The 16,988-nt window shown below is 44.8% G+C and overlaps 1 protein-coding gene and 1 long non-coding RNA gene across 3 annotated transcripts; one reads left to right on the top strand and one right to left on the bottom strand.

The window, feature by feature from the left end:
• Nucleotides 1-427: 427 nt before the first annotated feature.
• Nucleotides 428-6,144, bottom strand: lyl1 (LYL1 basic helix-loop-helix family member). 2 transcript variants are annotated; one of them, XM_086157048.1, is made up of 5 exons: nucleotides 5,624-6,144; nucleotides 2,983-3,860; nucleotides 2,132-2,229; nucleotides 886-1,448; nucleotides 428-774 (listed from the first exon to the last, which is right to left on the bottom strand). In XM_086157048.1, exons 2-4 carry the CDS (start codon nucleotides 3,657-3,659, stop codon nucleotides 919-921), a joined length of 1,305 nt encoding a protein of 434 aa, XP_086013174.1. In that variant the 5' UTR covers nucleotides 3,660-3,860; nucleotides 5,624-6,144; the 3' UTR covers nucleotides 428-774; nucleotides 886-918. The 2 variants fall into 2 exon arrangements, with proteins under 2 accessions (XP_086013174.1, XP_086013173.1); XM_086157047.1 differs by having other exon boundaries at nucleotides 428-1,448.
• Nucleotides 6,145-14,009: 7,865 nt separating this feature from the next.
• On the top strand, nucleotides 14,010-14,818 carry LOC147228806 (uncharacterized). Its single transcript, XR_015106881.1, has 3 exons — nucleotides 14,010-14,035; nucleotides 14,110-14,196; nucleotides 14,749-14,818. It is a non-coding gene; the product is annotated as an uncharacterized LOC147228806 (long non-coding RNA).
• Nucleotides 14,819-16,988: the final 2,170 nt, after the last annotated feature.

Genomic DNA, 16,988 nt, shown 5'->3' with positions numbered 1-16,988 from the left:
CGACTTGTTGTGTTTTTGTTTTTGTCTCATGTCTCGTGTCGCCGCAGTATAATGTCAGCAAACAGTCACATCCGGCCGGGCAGTGTCACGTCACTCACAATATATACATATTTTTAACTCCCGTTGTTTACACGTCCCCAGTGCCGTCTGTCATCCTAGTCCTAAGCACCAACAGGGACTTTGTGTACTCAACCAATATAATGTGTGGTGATACAATTTTATAATTATGTTCACCTCACAGACCAATGAAGATTTATTTTATTCAATCAATTGAATTTTATTGAATTTGATGATCAGTGCAAAAATTAAGCAATAATGCACCCACACTAATTTATATATATATATATATATATATATATATATAATTGGATGTCTTGCTCAGCCTTTTGGGACGCAATAAGAGGATGTTGAAAAAACAGGAACAGCAAACTCAAACGCATTTTTATTTCTGGTCTGGTACAAGTGTGTCACAATATCTAGGCAGAGCCGTCGGCCCCACCAGGCCCTCAGAGAAAACGGTGGGGGATGTCGGAAAAACCTTTCTTAGCATCTCGCGGATGCCGTTGCCGCGCAGCATAGCAAACTGATTTACTCCTACTGGAACGGGACGGTGCTGATTATTTACATCTTTGCAGTCATTTGAATCGACCGACTCATCGATTTGTTCCCCTTGAGGGACGATTTAAATATCCTGACTGATCTTAATTTGGGATGCAAAACTCCTCTGTTGGATATGTGTTCCTTTAGAAGGACATGAAACGGCTGACGAAGGACCTGTGAAAAATAATAATAACCATGCGTTATTTACACTGATCACCCATTGATCTTCGCTGGTGAAGACAAAGTGATCCGTCAACATCCGATTGCCACACACTTCCCACATACCGCCTTTTTTTTTTTTTTTCGCTCCCCTCGCCGTCATCGCTCGTCATTCCTGGCGGCCACCATCCTTATCTGACCCTTAACCTTTCCCAGAATGCCATGCGTCACTACGGACGTCTTTCCCCCGAAGCCCTCCTCACTGTCCGTGTCGCCGTAGCAGCTGGATGTCGCCGGGGAATTGGCGAGGGCGATTACCGAGTCCGTCGAGTCTCTGTCTCTGCGCGTCGTCGCCGGCGCCGGGCGTACCGACGGCGGCGGGGCGTCTTGTGACGGGGGAGGGGTGTCGCACGGGAAAAGAGGACTGGGTTTGTCGCTGTCCATCCCGGCCCTGCCGTCCTCCGCCGACGGGCCCCGGCTCTTGTCCTGCGCCTGGTCGTTCAGCAGCGTGACCAGAAAGTTGATGTACTTGACGGCCAGGCGCAGGATCTCGTTCTTGCTGAGCTTCTTGTCGGGCGGGTGCGTGGGGATGAGCTTCCTCAGCTCAGAGAAAGCCCCGTTCACGTTCTGCTGTCGCCAGCGCTCGCGGCTGTTGGTGAAAACACGACGGGCGAGTTTCTGAGGCGGGCCTGCATGACACATGTTGAGACCGTGTGAGTGTGTTGGGCGTGGGTTCTACGACCGTTAGTGTTTGGTTTACAGTGGATTACAACTATTCCAATCATATTTCCCATCATAGCATTCGTTGTCAGAATATATCATTATATTATAAAGCATTCCCATTCTTTGGAAGGTGCGGAGGAGAGAGGCGAGAGAGGCCATGTTGTCTGGCTTACGGACATAGAGGACGAGAGAAGAAGCAGAGCTGGATGCAGCAGAGGTGAAGATGCTGGATTCTCCTTAGGAGCAAGGAGGATGGAGAGGAGTCCATCAGAGAGACAGCACATGTTAGAAGTTCTGGAGATAAAGTCAAGGCTGAGATGGATCGGACATGGACGGAGAAGGGAGAGTGAATATCTGGGTGGAAGGGTTGGACCTGCGGGGCAGGAGGTCTGGAGGAAGACCTGACAGGAGGTTTATGGATGGAGGGAAAGAGGATGTGAAGTTAGTTGGTGTGCGAGGACAGGATGCAGAGGAGCGGGTTTAAATTGAGGAAGATGATGCACTGTGGTGAAGGGAGCAGCCCAGAGGAGACGAAGAGGAATATACAACATTCCCATCCTTTAAATAACGTAAATATGAATACATTATTCATGCCGTGTGCAGTATCTCGTCCATATCCACTGCACGAATGTCAGTGTCAGAAACTCACACTCATTTATCTCCATCTCATAGTGCGACGAGGGTCTTCTCTTGATCCGACTGCCGGCGATGACACCGTAGCCCCCTCCTGAGGCACCCAGATAAGAACTAGAGCCCCCCCCCCCCCCCCCCAAAAAAGCAGTGGTTATATAATATATATATACAATATATAATTCAAATATTCTTTAATTGAGAGAAAAGTCTTCTGGTTCAAGCACAGAAACAAGAATATGATGGATGCTGTGTTTCTAATTGTGCTTGGCATTGATTGAGCGATCGTGCAAGGTTTATTCCCATTTCAATTAAACCTTGTTACTCCCCGTTTTAGCAGGATAAAATACATCGACACAGTGCGACAGCGGAGAGGAAACCTTATTCATCAGTGACTGATGGGGACGCTATAGATGTCACTGTTGAGCGTGGAAAAATTCCTACTCTTTGAAGAAATGGACGGCCTGTTTTGGGGACTTTTGCGAGCTTAAATTGTAGTTATTGTCATTTCATCAGTGTAAACCTGCATCTTATCTACACCCACGTTCTGTGACGGGGAATCCACCATTCTGTATCGTCACGCCATCCAGATGTCCTCCACGCACGACTGTTGGCGTGTGAAACAGAAATTAATATGAAAAAAAGGAAGCCGTTGGCGTGGCAACAAGCATGAAACCGTCATGATTGGGCAATAGTTGGGTGTTCCATCACCGGTTTGGTAAATCTTCAAGATCACCTGGGAGTGAAATGTGTAGGAGGCGGATGTTCTCAGGCTAATCCTGATGTGCAAATCGCAAATCTAACAATATTTGGGCTTTTGCTCGTAACAGCGCCAAGGATCGTGTGGTAAAATGGTAAAAATCATCTCACCCGGTGAAGAAGGGGTGTGAAGGCAGATACTGCTGAGGTAACAGGGGTCCGGGCGAGGAAGACGACGGGCCTCCGGACGCCGAAGGGCCTCCGGGGCCCCGGCAGAGCTCGGCGTGGAGCCCGTGAGCGAGGTTGGGTATGGGGTGCAGAGTAGTCAGAGGGGTGCCGGGGAGCGGCAGGGGGGGTTTGCTGTGGCCGAGGCTGATGACCGGGATGTGCGGCGGGAGAGGAGAAGGGGAGGACGAGGAGGGCGGAGGCAAAGGCACGGAGGGGGTCAGGGGAAGGTGAGGGGAGGTCTTGGCCGGCACTGGGAGGAGTGGGGGAGGGGAGGAGAGGGCGGCGGAGCTGTTGGCAGCGCGCGCCGGCTCTTCTCGTTTCTCCTTCGTCTCCATGGCGACGGGCTCAGGTGCAGCGTCTGAACGACGAGCGCCCGACAGCCCCGCGGTGCCATTAAGTGAGCGGACGGAGCCGGCGGCGGGTCCGTTCCGCCCCGGGTCTGAGTTTTCACCGGCGTCCCGGGACGCGGCGGTCTGGCTGCGCGCGGGGCTGTGCTGCTCCACGGACACGGAGGACGGGGAGGAGGCGACGGAGGAGGAAGAGGAAGGGGAGGAGGAGGAGGGGCGAAGTAGGGGCGGCGGAGAGGCAGGCAAGTCCGCGGCGTTAACCTTCTCCATCATGATCGTTAAGTTCCGATCTCCTTTTTCCAGGTCGTGTCACTTTGCGTTACCTCCGCGGCTCCTAAAAGCGATCGCTACCACCGTCTCCATGTGAGCCTCCGCCGGGCCTCTCCTTACAAAGTGTGTGTTCATTTTCCATCAAGGTGTGGGCGGCGGGGAAACTCCTTCTAACACCTTCTCCCCCGGACTCTTTCACGCTCCCTGAAAAATGAAATTAAAAAACAGAGAAAACGATTGAAGCCAGATGAAACTATCAATTATAATAATTCCCTTGATTTCCCAAAGATGGAGCTGGAAGTAGTCCCCCCCCCAAACCCCCCCACCCGCCTCGGACGAGATGCCGATGCCTGTATTTATTGTCACGGCACATCCTGAGCCGTGGGGTCGGGGGGGAGGGGAGGGTCGACTCCCCGGCGGCTGCCGTCGGTGAATCTGTCTGCGTGGAGGACGTGAGTCAAAATCCTTTTAAGCATTGAAAACGTCCCCCGGCTGCCGAGCGCTGGATCGATATCAAAGAGACGGTTGGACAAAAGAAAAAGAAAAAAAAAAAAGCGTCTTACACGCTTCTATATATTTGGTGTATATTTAGCAAAGGATGTTTTTTCCATGTTACTCATCACAACACGCCTGTGTTTTCCTTTGACCTTTGACCCTTTTATCTAGTAGTCTCTCTGAAACAGTGACACACTGGGTTTTTTTTTTCAAATATTCCCTTTATTACCGAATCCCTTAACTGCCGGCCGAGTCGTAATATAAATGAGACTTAAGCGTATTTATGGATGTCTGTCGCCGACCGCCAATATATTCCTGAAAGTCTCAGTAATGCATTAAATAACTGTGTTACTGCTTAAAATAGTATATTTGTGTGAAATATATTGAATAAAGACACCTTGTTATTTTTAAGTTGTTTTTTAAATGCAGAACGTCTTAATAAAAATAAATACATCGGATACTTATTGGAACTACATATTTAATTTCCGGAAATTCTGCTATAATGTGAAGGAGGTTTTTTTTGTCGTTTTCTCTAACTCAGTTCTAAGGAGACATGATTTCTCGGGTTTTGCAATCGCAGTTGTTCCTGTTCTGGTCTTGGCTATTGGTCATGACTTTATTTCGGACAGTTCCGTTTTTTTTTGTGCCGACGAGGGAACAACAACGATGCTCGTCTTACTTTTCTGCTGCTGCTGCTTTGCGGTTTTTAAATTCAACGCGAATATCAGCAGATCGGTTGACCGGGAGAGATGCCGGGACGTTAAGATAAAAATGTCACTGTCAAACATGCATTTCAGTATATATTTCAACATAATTAAAATTGATTAATAATGACTGATTGTGAATGAATCGATCGACATCTGCTTCTCACACCAACTCCCTTACAGCCTGGCATAGTAACTCCCGCATTGCCGTTTAATAATAATCATTCAAATTCAACAAGTATAATGAAAAAAAAAAGAGTTTATAAACAAAATCACCAAATTCCTTTAAATGAATTATTTACTTTTGTTTTATTAATCTCAGTACCAATCTGTAGTATTTACTCTTACCATAAAATAATAATTAAAAGCAAGTATTTCTAATATTATTAGAGAACCTCACAGGACTAGAATACTTCAACATTATGAAATTTTAAACTCAGTCACATTCATATCACCCTTCATACCATCTGCATCATGTATATAACTACGCACTATGTAAATAACTTATCTGTCTATTCGTTCTTATTTTTATAAAAACCTGTATATGCTCCGAGCCGGGAGCTCTCATTGCCAAATTTCACCGTGCCTGCACAATGAAAACTAAAAATATTGATTCTTGATTCTTTTTGATTGCTTTACTATTCACACTGGATGTAGAAATAAAAGTTCACTTAAATAACAATAATCTATTTACTTAGTGTAACCATGAGGTACATATTAACTTTATGTGTTAGTTGCGTCAAAAATATAGATACATAGAATACTCACGTGTACATCGTTGCATTCAGTCTGGCGTTCCCCCCCCTCCCTCTTTCTCTCTCTCTCTCTCTCTCTCTCTCTCCCTGTCATGCAAAATCCACCGGAGTCAGAGCGATCCGCAAACGCACATGTGGCATCTCCTCTGTGTTGGACAGAACTTCCCCCCTCCTCCTCCTCCTCCTCCACCTACTCCTCTGGTCCGTCACCGCCTGTCCGTCAACCTTCGGGGGTCACGAGCCGAGCCGAACCGCCGCGACACCGCTCACGCACAAAACGACCTCTTGGCACTCGTGGAAAGCCGTGAAGTCTCCACTCAGACCCGGAGGCCGGACATAGAAACATGAAGTTGTTTCTTCGAAGGGGAGACGCGGCGATGGATGGTCGGCCTCTCTGCCATCATCGCTCTCCATATGTCATCTTCACCCCTCTTTCGCTCTCCTTCAACGTCCCTGTCTATCCTTCTTCCCTCAACCCTCGTCGCCAAGGAGGCACAATGCTCTCTCGCTGGTTGCCAGTCGGGAAGCTGTGATACTGGCAAAATGCGCGGTGGGAGAGTGAGAGGTTGGGGTGGTGGTGGTGGGGGGGGGGGTTGGAGAGAAGGAGAGAGAGAGAGAGAGAGAGAGAGAGAGAGAGAGAGCGGGGGACTGTGTAGCAAGGAGAGTTTTCCGCTCCCTGCCGGACAAGAGGATGTGCTCGTACAATGTGGCGGCTGCTGATAAGAGCCTCAAAAGCTGCCTGTGGCCTGTAGATAAGAACCTCCCCACCACCACCACCAATACCGCTACACACTTTTCATAACACATCTCTAACTCACGTACACACACACACACACACACACGAGCGCAAGCCGCATTTGACGGGCCGGTCCCAGGCTCTGAATCCACCTGGATTGTTTCCAAGAAAAGATCTGCAACTGCACTTATAACACAATGTAATTAACAGCCAGTGATGTAGTGCGCTGTGCGTGCGCGCACACACACACACACACACACGCACGCACTCACACACGAACGACACACAAACGCACACTCATGGTGAGTCTACACACACTTAAAAGATAATAGTGCCTGGAGAGTCAAACTAAATCCTCCCATTTAAAATGTCCATCTACAGCTTTGTATGTCCTTTTAATGAAGCGTTAAACACCCCCATTGTTGTTATTTGCGATGTATCATAGTGTGAGGTGAGCGGGGATCGCACAGGCCTTTCTGATGAATTACATTGATGTAACAGTGATAAATAGTAAAACAAATCAGCAGAAAATGAACCTGAGCTTAGATCGAGCACATTTATATGGTTTTGTGTGTGTGTGTGTGTGTGTGTGTGTGTGTGTGTGTGTGTGTGTGTGTGTGTGTGTGTGTGTGTGTGTGCGTGTGTGTGCCATTATGTTATGATAATATTGTTGCTTATTTTTTAATTGCAGTGGACTACAAATGTAGTTGTAACTGGATTTATCAAAATAAAAGAGTAGCATGTAATCATATGACAGTATCAGAAATTTAAGCTGTTGTTTTTTTCAGGTCGAGCAACAACAACAAGCAAAATAGAAATAAAAAATAGATTAATCAAAAATGTAATTAATAACAAGAAACAAGTTTAATGAATTGTATTCCAGTATCCTGTGTTCTATTAATGGTTATGGTTAAATGTGTAATCATCTTTAATTTTTTAATCAGTCCCTATTGATTGTAATGCTTGAAATGATCCTTGAGCTTTAATATATCTAATTTCACTCAGTTCTACATGATTATAAAAAAATTCAGATTAACAAAATTCTCTAGCTGTGTATAGTATATTCATAACGCCATTATTTTGTCATTTTTTTTCTTTCTCCATGTAGCTGTATAATGTCAACCTTTTGAACCAGGATGGGAATACTTCTGTATAATGTGACATTTATATTTTTGTTGGAATATGTATTTGTTTATTGTATTAGACTCCTGCTTCTGTGATTTAGAAAATTAACCACAGATTAATATAATAACAAAACGATTGATACCTTGGCCTATTCTTTAAATTCATGTATCTGTTACAGCACACAAGTGAAAGTATTTGAAAGCTTGCGATCCTCTTATTGGCTCGTCCGTGATGACATCATAGCATACCTGTGTCACCGATGACCAATACGTGAGTCACGATGATTACTTTCCTCTTCGAGAGCTCAGAAGCTTCCTTCCTAAACGCGTCTCACACCCGGTTTTGCCCGAAACCCTCCGTCGCCGCCTCTCCCCGAGCCCCGGGGTCGACACCTTCCGCCGCGTTCCCATCGGCCGTTTCCTTCTTAGACACGTTCAAACACAAACACTGAAGACTTAACAGTAACGTGACCTTCGAGGTCCTGGGAAAGAAAGCAGCTCCAACGTGGAAACCTTCTACAAATCTGTCCTCGCGAACTGTAACATCATCATCATAATCATCATCAGTGTGGATGTGTTGAAAAGGCGGTGATGTGTGTGTGTCTGTCACACTCCTTTGCGTCCGGCACCTGCGTTTCCAGTTGATCGCACCGCTGTGTTTGCCGCCGTGGCCTCGGCCGAGCCGGCAGATGCCACGCAAATTTGCCTGCGCCGTATAAAAAGCAGACATGGGGGTGGAGGGGTCCGTTGGGATTAGATTTTACTGTTCTTTCCATTACCCTGACAAACGATGCCATTTTGTTCACCTCTCCCGCGTATCTGACTCGGTTATTACGATTAACTTTATCTGAAATGACACATAGATACATTTATAGCACATCGGGGCATGTTAGAAATATTCCTCATTCCTCGCAGTCCTCGCTTTCATCAATACACGATAGCAACCTCGTGTCCTCGATTCGCCGCTCCCCTGCGAGCGTGGCTTGATCTACTGCAGCTGTCCCGCCAGGCGCCCACCATTGTTATTTCTATTATGACTATTAAAGCTATTATTGTGTCATACTATTACCAGGTAATTGTTAGCACTACTGTTATTATTAGCATGAGAGCATTTGTTTCCTGCCCCCTCCCACTCTCATACAGTTCCCTTATCTCAATCACTCTTGTGCTTTCTATCCCTCTGTCCTTCTACGTCGCTCTGTCTCTCTCTTTTGACGCCGACCGGGCGAGGCAGAAGGCCGCCCGCATTGAGCCGGGATCTGTCCGAGGCGGTTTTTGTCCGAAGCTTTCTGTAAATCATTTGTCATCAGCAACGCTACACTTGGCTTATGCTGGGCTTCCACAATTTTCACAGTTCCAGACTTCAAACTGAAAGTCAAAGGAAATCTAAAAGTTTCGCTGGAGCGCGTTCGTAAAGCGGTAATCTTAACAGATCGGTGTTTGCCCAGTCTTGGGCTTACGACAATATCAAGTGCGTTTGGTATTATCTGTTTTACATTGGCATAATATGATCAACAACCAAAAGATGAGTTCCAACAAAACCAGAAACAGGAAACTTTGTAGACAAATAATCACCAGGGCGGTATTACCAGTAGAGACTGTATTTTTTTGCGGTATGGATGAACAGGAATGACAAGGGCCGTCCCGATCGGTACGGGACATCCAGAAAGAGCAGCGACCGATGGCGCTGTGGGCAGAACAGCCTGGCTTGGACGATGTCGACTCCGACGTATCACGACCAAATGGAGAAGGAAAAAGCGATGGACTGAAATAGCCGAGGCTCTGGTGTGAGATGATAATTTTCCATGAGTCTTTCCAAATTTTTCAAAGTCTTCAGACGTAGAGGTGTCATTTCTTTGATTCAAATTCAATTACTTTACATCTCAATTACATAGACCTCCGGCGAAAAAAATATAATTTCGAGAAACACGCTTTGCATAATGTGACTATATATGTGATTATCTTCCCGACCCCCTCTTCTCCAGACTTTGCTGTGGATGCAAAATGCAATTTCATATGCAAAAGCATCATTCGCTGACTAGAAACAGTGAACCTGCGGCCGACAAATAAGGATTAGTCTGCCCTTCTCATTTTAGAACAATTGCGGTGGCCGTATCTGGCCAGTTCCCCAAAAGGAATGAAGGATAAATCATTAACATCTAGCCCCTGGCGTGTAAATACCCCAAAGTCAAAACGGCAAATCAGAATAGAAACATGCAATAACAGACTGCTTCCGTTTTTCTCCTCCAGTCAGGAAGAAATCAACAGAGGATTGTTTGATTCTCAATACTGCGCTGTCACACCCTGCTGGCCGTCTCCAAATGCCACACTCGCTAAAGTAACGGTGGGGAGTATCTTTAGCTTTTTGTGTGTGTGACTGTGGGCGTGTGTGTGTGTGTGCGAGGGATTACTCATGTTTGGAATCTGTTACAACAGTCCTTTTCGGGGGGGCTTTTAACGGCACACAAAGAAGCCTCCATTGTTCAAGCGCAAAACATTACAGTTCGGTTGCTCGGGGTCAAGGTACGACACTACTCCTGGGATTATAGTTGTGTGTGTGTGTGTGTGTGTGTGTGTGTGTGTGTTTGTTTGTGTGTGTTCGTGTCTCAACCTGCCAAGTGTGACGCTGCATTTCATTGTAATGTCAAATGAATATATTTCGAAATTACTGTCACTATTGATCATGTGAAACTGAACACTGACACTCACACACACTCACATATTCACCCACATATCTCTGCCTGCCATAGAGCTTCTACCCAAGTGTTATTTTACAAATGTATGTGGATAATTTTATTTTGTGCAGAAATGCATGTGCGGTGTAGAACATTGTAAGAAAGAAATAGCCTAAATGCCAAAGCTAGTGAAGAGGGCACCTCTGCAGTGATGATGAAGGTGAGGAAGGAGATGGGAAAACCCGTCCTTTCCTCTTCTTCATTCTGAACGGCTCTGAAGACCCCTTGATATATAACTGCCGACAACCGCACGGACATATTCAGATTTGTCTAAAAACACCTATAAAAGTTCTTTTTGTTGTAAGCGTTTCACTTAAGTCAGTTGACAAGAGGCCAGTTTGAAGATGTTGCTCAGTGTCTGCGTGGTTTCAAATAATATTCTTATAACTGACTTGCCAACCCAACTCATTCTGCGTGTATGTGTATGTGTGTGTGTGTGTGTGTATGTTTGCGTGTTTTTGTGTGTGTGTGTGCGTGTGTGTGTGTGTGTGTGTGTGTGTGTGTGTGTGTGCGCGCATATATATTTGTATATTTATATCTGTTATATCTATTATAGTCTATCCCATTCTTTGTGTACTATTTATATATATGTGCATGAATTAGATATGAAATAGACACATATATATATATATATATGTATTTGTGTGTGTATTCCTATATCTATTTCATTATATACATATATAAACTCATATCCATCTCATTCTCTTTGTGTTCATATATATACATTATTCTGCATCTACAATGTCCATTTAATTCTGTACAAATATAACTATTTTCATCTCATTCTGTGTGTGTGAAATGTATTTTTATATGTATATATATATTTGTATATCCATCTCATTCTTAATATACAACATCTATCTCTGTGTATCTACATGTACAAACACACATACAGGACTGTTTCAGAAAATTAGAATATTGTGATAAAGTTCTTTATCTTCTGTAATGCAATTAAAAAAAACAAAAATTACTTTTTCATGATATTCAAATATTTCGAGATAGGATTTTTGAGTTTTCTCAAGATGTAAGCCATAATCAACAATATTAAAACAATAAAAGGCTTGCAATATTTCTGTTGATTTGTAATGAATCCAGAATGTATGACATTTTTGTAATTGCATGACAGAAGATGAAGAACTTTGTCACAATATTCTAATTTTCTGAGACATTCCTGCATATATATATATATATATATGCATAGATATGAATAAGCAGAAGGGCAATATTGTATGACTGTGGGCGATTCCATCTTTCCATCCACTCATGGTCCAGTGTGACACAAGAATCACGAAACCGGGTACAAATGTGGGCACACTCGCGTACGTGCCCAGCAAAACAGGCACACACGCCCCAAAGGCGACTCCATGGCCACATTTCCCCGCCGTCGTGTAAACACTATTGTGTGGCCGGTGATAGTGATCACTGGAACCTAATTGTTTGAGGCAATATTCACAGTGCAATTCGTGGAGAAAGTGACAAACAATGCAGCAAGCGCTGGCCAGGACAGACGCTCTCTTTTTCTTCTCTCTCCTCTGCCGTGACAGATGTCGACCCTCCACTCTTTTTATTTTGTGTTCCTTGATTGTCCTGGAATCCGGCCACGCGGCCGTAAATGCCGGGATGATTTCAGCCGATGCTTAAGATTGAGGAAAGAACAACGATGGCGGGGGGGGGGTTACCGCCAGAATGGTGATCTCATCTGCTTTTATTAATATGGCAGACCAGGTTCCAAATCATCGACCCCTCAACAGGTGCTCGCATTTTAATGGGGAGGGGGGTAAAATTCACTTTGAGATCATTTGGGTACTGACGAGAAAAATCGTTCAAATAATTCATTACAAAAAAAAAAAAAAATCAAAGTGAAATAGGACTTGTCCAGGCAGTCATTGATAAAAGCGGAGATTATTTTTATCCGCTTGCGACACAAAGTTCACGGCGATCCTGACGAATGTAACAGCTCGTCGCTCAGTGTCAGCCGCGCGGCGGCTGTCGCACGCCGCTCCGTTCCCAGGATGCACCTGGACTGGGCCGAGAGAGCGGACGCAGGGGGACAGCTGTTTCCTGCGCACACTTCCTGGTTTGGTAGAGCGCATGGAGGAGGGAGGGGGGGATGGTTTTAAGGGAGGAGGAGTGTTTTGGAGTGGTTGTCGGGGACGTGGGGGGAGGGTTGGAGGTTGGATTTGTCGAGGCCTTTTCCAAACAGGATGTATCTGCCATGGCCACAGGTGTGAGGGCGACCGAGCTCCGGCGCATTCCCTTTGTACATTCGGACAGAACGACAACGCCGCCGTGGACACGAGACGCTTTGGTCGGGTAGGGGGGGGTGAAAAAAAAAGTGAAAATATGCGGAAGAAAAACAGCCAGGAGGGAGGCGAGGATGTGACAGGGAAGGAGAAAGGAGAGGAGGTTCCTTTATTGTCTCCTGTCTCGGATTAGACCCGGGTCCCCTGGGGAGGGCGGGGGAGGAGGGAGCTCATCGGCGGGTTAATCAGGAGATAATGACCTCAATCGATAGTTTCCTCGATTGAACGCGTTCCACGGCGCCGACTGAACTCAAGCCAGATAGGAGAATATATGCTTGAGGGGCGGCATGTACCCTGCTTCCGTGCGGGAGTGGCAACATAGGTTGCAACATAAGTTTATTATACAGTTGTGTTCAAAATAATAGCAGTGTTGTTAAAAATGTGGGTAAAGCTCAAAATCCTTCTAATATTTTTATTTCCATTCACTGGGAACACTGCACATTATATTTTACATGAAAGCATCAAGAAAAAAAGAGTAGCAATATTTGAATTAGTTTACAGAAAATGAAAAAAAGTGGTTAATGAATGGATTAAAAATAAATGAATAAACAATGACAATAGACTGCATAATAATTAGTCATAAAAAATAATCATCATAATAAATTTGACCCTACTATACATTGATTTTCTCACCTCCCTTCACCCCCCTTTCACAGTAAATATCATTGTTATTTACAATAACTATTATAGAATAGCCCTTGAGTGTTATGTGAGGCGCCATAAATCTTCTTCTTCTTCTTTCGGCTTTTGCCTTCAGGGGTTGCTACAGCAAATCAACCTTTTCCATCTAACCTGATTCTCTGTATCCTCCTTTCTCACACCAACTACCTTCATATCCAAGTAAGGCGCCATAAATAAAATTTATTATTATTCTTGTAATAAAATTGTAAAAAAGGCATTTTTATTCATTAATGCACAGGACAAGATATGAAAAAGTCCCTTGTGCCAAAAGCCCAGGTAAACATATTTAGAGGCCTAATTCAGATTATGAAGAAGCTAACAAGCTTGACAACAACCAACAGGCAAGCTAACAACTTAGCAAACTAGACAATCACCAACTACCTACCCTATCCAACAGTAGTCTGAAGCACTTCATTGGGGTTTTCAATTGGGGCACCTATTTCTCCTATGTTTTGTTAGGTTAGGCCAACAACACCTCAAGAAGGCTTCACAGTGAAATCCAGCGTCCTGGAATCACCTCCCCTCCATGCTTCATAGCCGATCTGTGAGCAAACAAACCTACGTTAGCAGCCTCAAATGCTACCGTGCTTCCTCCTTAACCACAACAATTCACTTGCTCGTTCTGCTGCCGGGGACATGACGCTGACCGCAACTTTCAGACTTCGTCCGCGAATGCCCAACTCAGTCGGTAGTGCACTAACAGACTTTGCCACAAAACCACAGCCGCCCACCTCTACAGGCCGCAGCCGAGCTCTCCGACCTCGCTGCTCTGCATCTGCTGCCATCTCAGCATAACTAGCTTTCTTTCGCTCATGAGCCTCCTCAACTCGATCCTCCAAGGGGACCGTAAGTTCAATAAAATAGACTATCCTCTCCACCCCGGACCACAGCAACATATCCGGTCATAACTCTATACGCAGGGATAACCAGCTCCTTATTCAAGACCACCATCAACTCCCAAGACCCAGCTACGCTTTGGTGCCCCGAGCTGTGCATCAACCTAAGAGGTCTAACCTTTTCACCCTCTCTGACAAATGTAATCAGCATAGCCTCCTTACTAGTAACTACAGAATTTACCACAGGACGTTTTTCCTCAACTGCTGCTGCCAAACATTTCAACACCTGGTTATGACGCCAGGTGTCTCACCCCTAGGAGAGACTAACCTTACACCCTGTCAATATTTGTCAAAGTATGCATACACCAGAACACAATGTGCCTATCTCCCATTTTAAAGCCCAAATAGTGACCTCCATTGCCGTCATAAAAATCAAAGGAGAACTTGTACACCCTTCCATATCTCCAGCTGTACTCCAGTGTACTCTGCTGCGGTAAAGCGCAGTTGAATATCTTTAATGTATGCTTTAACTAAGCTCATTATGTTACCTGGCACTTTGAAGAAATCAAAAACCTCCCACAACAGAGTATGCAGGACTGACATGAAAGCTGTAGCCAGGTTTAAGAACACGACATACGAGTCTCGCTTCTCACACCCCGACTGGATTTGGTGCCAAATCCTGCTGATGTGCTCTGAAGTATCACTTAATCTATTCTTTCCTAGGTAACTAGACAGCCTCTGCTGCCACACTAAGAAGAAAACCTGCCCTTCAACACTGAGTAAACCGAAAGACTTAAATTGACAAATCTCTAACGAGTCACTTTCTTTATGAACTAAGATTCCCCCACTTAGCGCCATGCCTTGGGAATAACCTGCTTCTTCCAATCTACGTTCATTAACTTCCATAGAAACCTCAACATATCCGGCACACTCTTATACAGCCGGTTGACACTCCATTAAGTTCTATTCTCTGGGCATCCCCATGTGACCTCTTGTAGCATTAAACATAGATTAGACAGTAAATATCGTTGTCATACCTGAAACTGTCTTGATGATTAATATTGACATTTATTAAAGGAAGAGGTCTGCAATATTGACGTCCTGGCCTTGCGCGTGTGGAGGATTGTGATTTGCTCTCGGACCCGCAGCCACTTCCTGTTTCCTTTGCTCGGCCAAAGGCTGTCGGAGTGATGGAGCCGTGATCATTGGCAGAGCTGCACGTTGGATGGAGTGCACTTTTTGTTTTCACTCATTCATCGTTCGCAGCCTCTGATGCGCACAGTTATTCGGTCTTTTTTTGTTGTGATTATTATTCATTTATACATTATCTATACAACCCATCCTTGACTAAGGGTTGTGGGGTCGATGGAGCCTTTCCCAGTTGCCAGTGGATGTGAGGTGTGGTTCACCCTGGACTGGTTGACGGATGACAACCATTCACAAGCCTGGACAAATAAGGGTCTCCGGTGAATCTCCTGCAGTGGCCTTTCTGTGTGGAGTCTTCATGTTCTTCCCTTTTCTGCACGGGTTTCCCCCAATTTCCTCCCACAGTCCAAAAACATGCAATAGGTTCATTGGAGACCCTAAATTACCCAGACATATGAATGAGTGAATCAATGTTTGTATGTCTCTGTTATGATGTGTGATTGACAGGCTCCAGCACCCTGGTGACCTTATATGCAGGATGAGCACTGTAGATAATGAATGAATGAATGAATGAATGAATGAATGAATGAATGAATGAATGAATGAATGAACATTACGTGTCAATCAACCCTTTTTAAATATCTCTAAATCTAATTATTAGCATTATTTAAAAAATGTAGAGGGTGATTTTCAGCATTTTGTCCACTTCATAGCCACCACTTAGTCTGACACATTTAAAAGAATGTGTAGAAATGAAGTTTAAATTCTCCTCCTCAACAATAATTCACTATATTTTGGTTCAGCCATTTAACATTTGATGGTAATGGTGATGAAATAATAACATAATATCATATATTACCATCATAATATAATGTCATATCTGCATCTGATAAGAGGGGAAATCTACATTGCCTATTCAATCAGGACAAAATAACAAATATTAAGAAACAATAGAAAATTGCATAAATTATTGGATGTTTCCAGACAATTTTGTTTTGGATATGGACGTCAGGAAAGATGGGCGGGAGGTAAAGATGACGCAGTTGCGGAGCCAAACTCTGCTGGCTGCCGTGACCTTTTGACCTCTGAGCGACCTTCGACTTTTCAACTATAGGAGCGGAGCAGGGCTTTCCAACACACCCAGGCTTGGCAGCAGAACTCCAAATATTTCCACATGTGAGGAGCAATGACAATAGGCCGAGTATTTGTGTGTTGATGCATCGCCTCGTGAGTGCCAAGTGTGTGTTTTTGTGCACTGCTATATTTGTATCTGTAGATGTATCGTTTTTTTTTTCGACTTGTGTGTATGAGTGAGTGTGTGTGTGTGTGCGCGGGCCTACGTTCGGGTCGTGATGACATCGTGTGGAACAAAAAAGCATATGGTGTCATCGTCTCTCATATTTCTCATCATCAGCGTGGCCTCGTCCAAGTTCCACTGGCCCGTTCACGCCGCGGCGGAGGGACTCGACCCCCACACTGCAATAATAGGAAACACCACATCATTTTTTTTCCACTCCCCGCCGCACTATTCAGCACTAATTCAAAATATATGAGTTCCTGTAGGGATATTTCTCACTCTAGATGCTGAATCTTTGTTTTGGATGAACGTTTGAAGTGCTTTTGTAGTGTGTACAGTGTGAATATGCGTGTGTGTGTGTGTGTGTGTGTGTGTGTGTGTCTCTGTGTGTGTGTGTGTGTGTGTGTGGTTCTCTTCTTGAATGTTGGTGAAACTAAGGAGGTATTTGTAAAAGAAAAGGTGCAGAAAGTTAGCAGTCATACAAAGAAAATGTGTGTGTGTGTGTGTGTGTGTGTGTGTG

The sequence above is a fragment of the Fistularia commersonii genome, chromosome 12 (genome assembly GCF_037954325.1).
Source record: "Fistularia commersonii isolate RoL2024-O1a breed Wild chromosome 12, RoL_Fcom_v1.0, whole genome shotgun sequence".
Lineage (NCBI taxonomy): Eukaryota > Metazoa > Chordata > Actinopteri > Syngnathiformes > Fistulariidae > Fistularia > Fistularia commersonii.
This window is presented reverse-complemented; position numbering and strand designations above follow the sequence as displayed.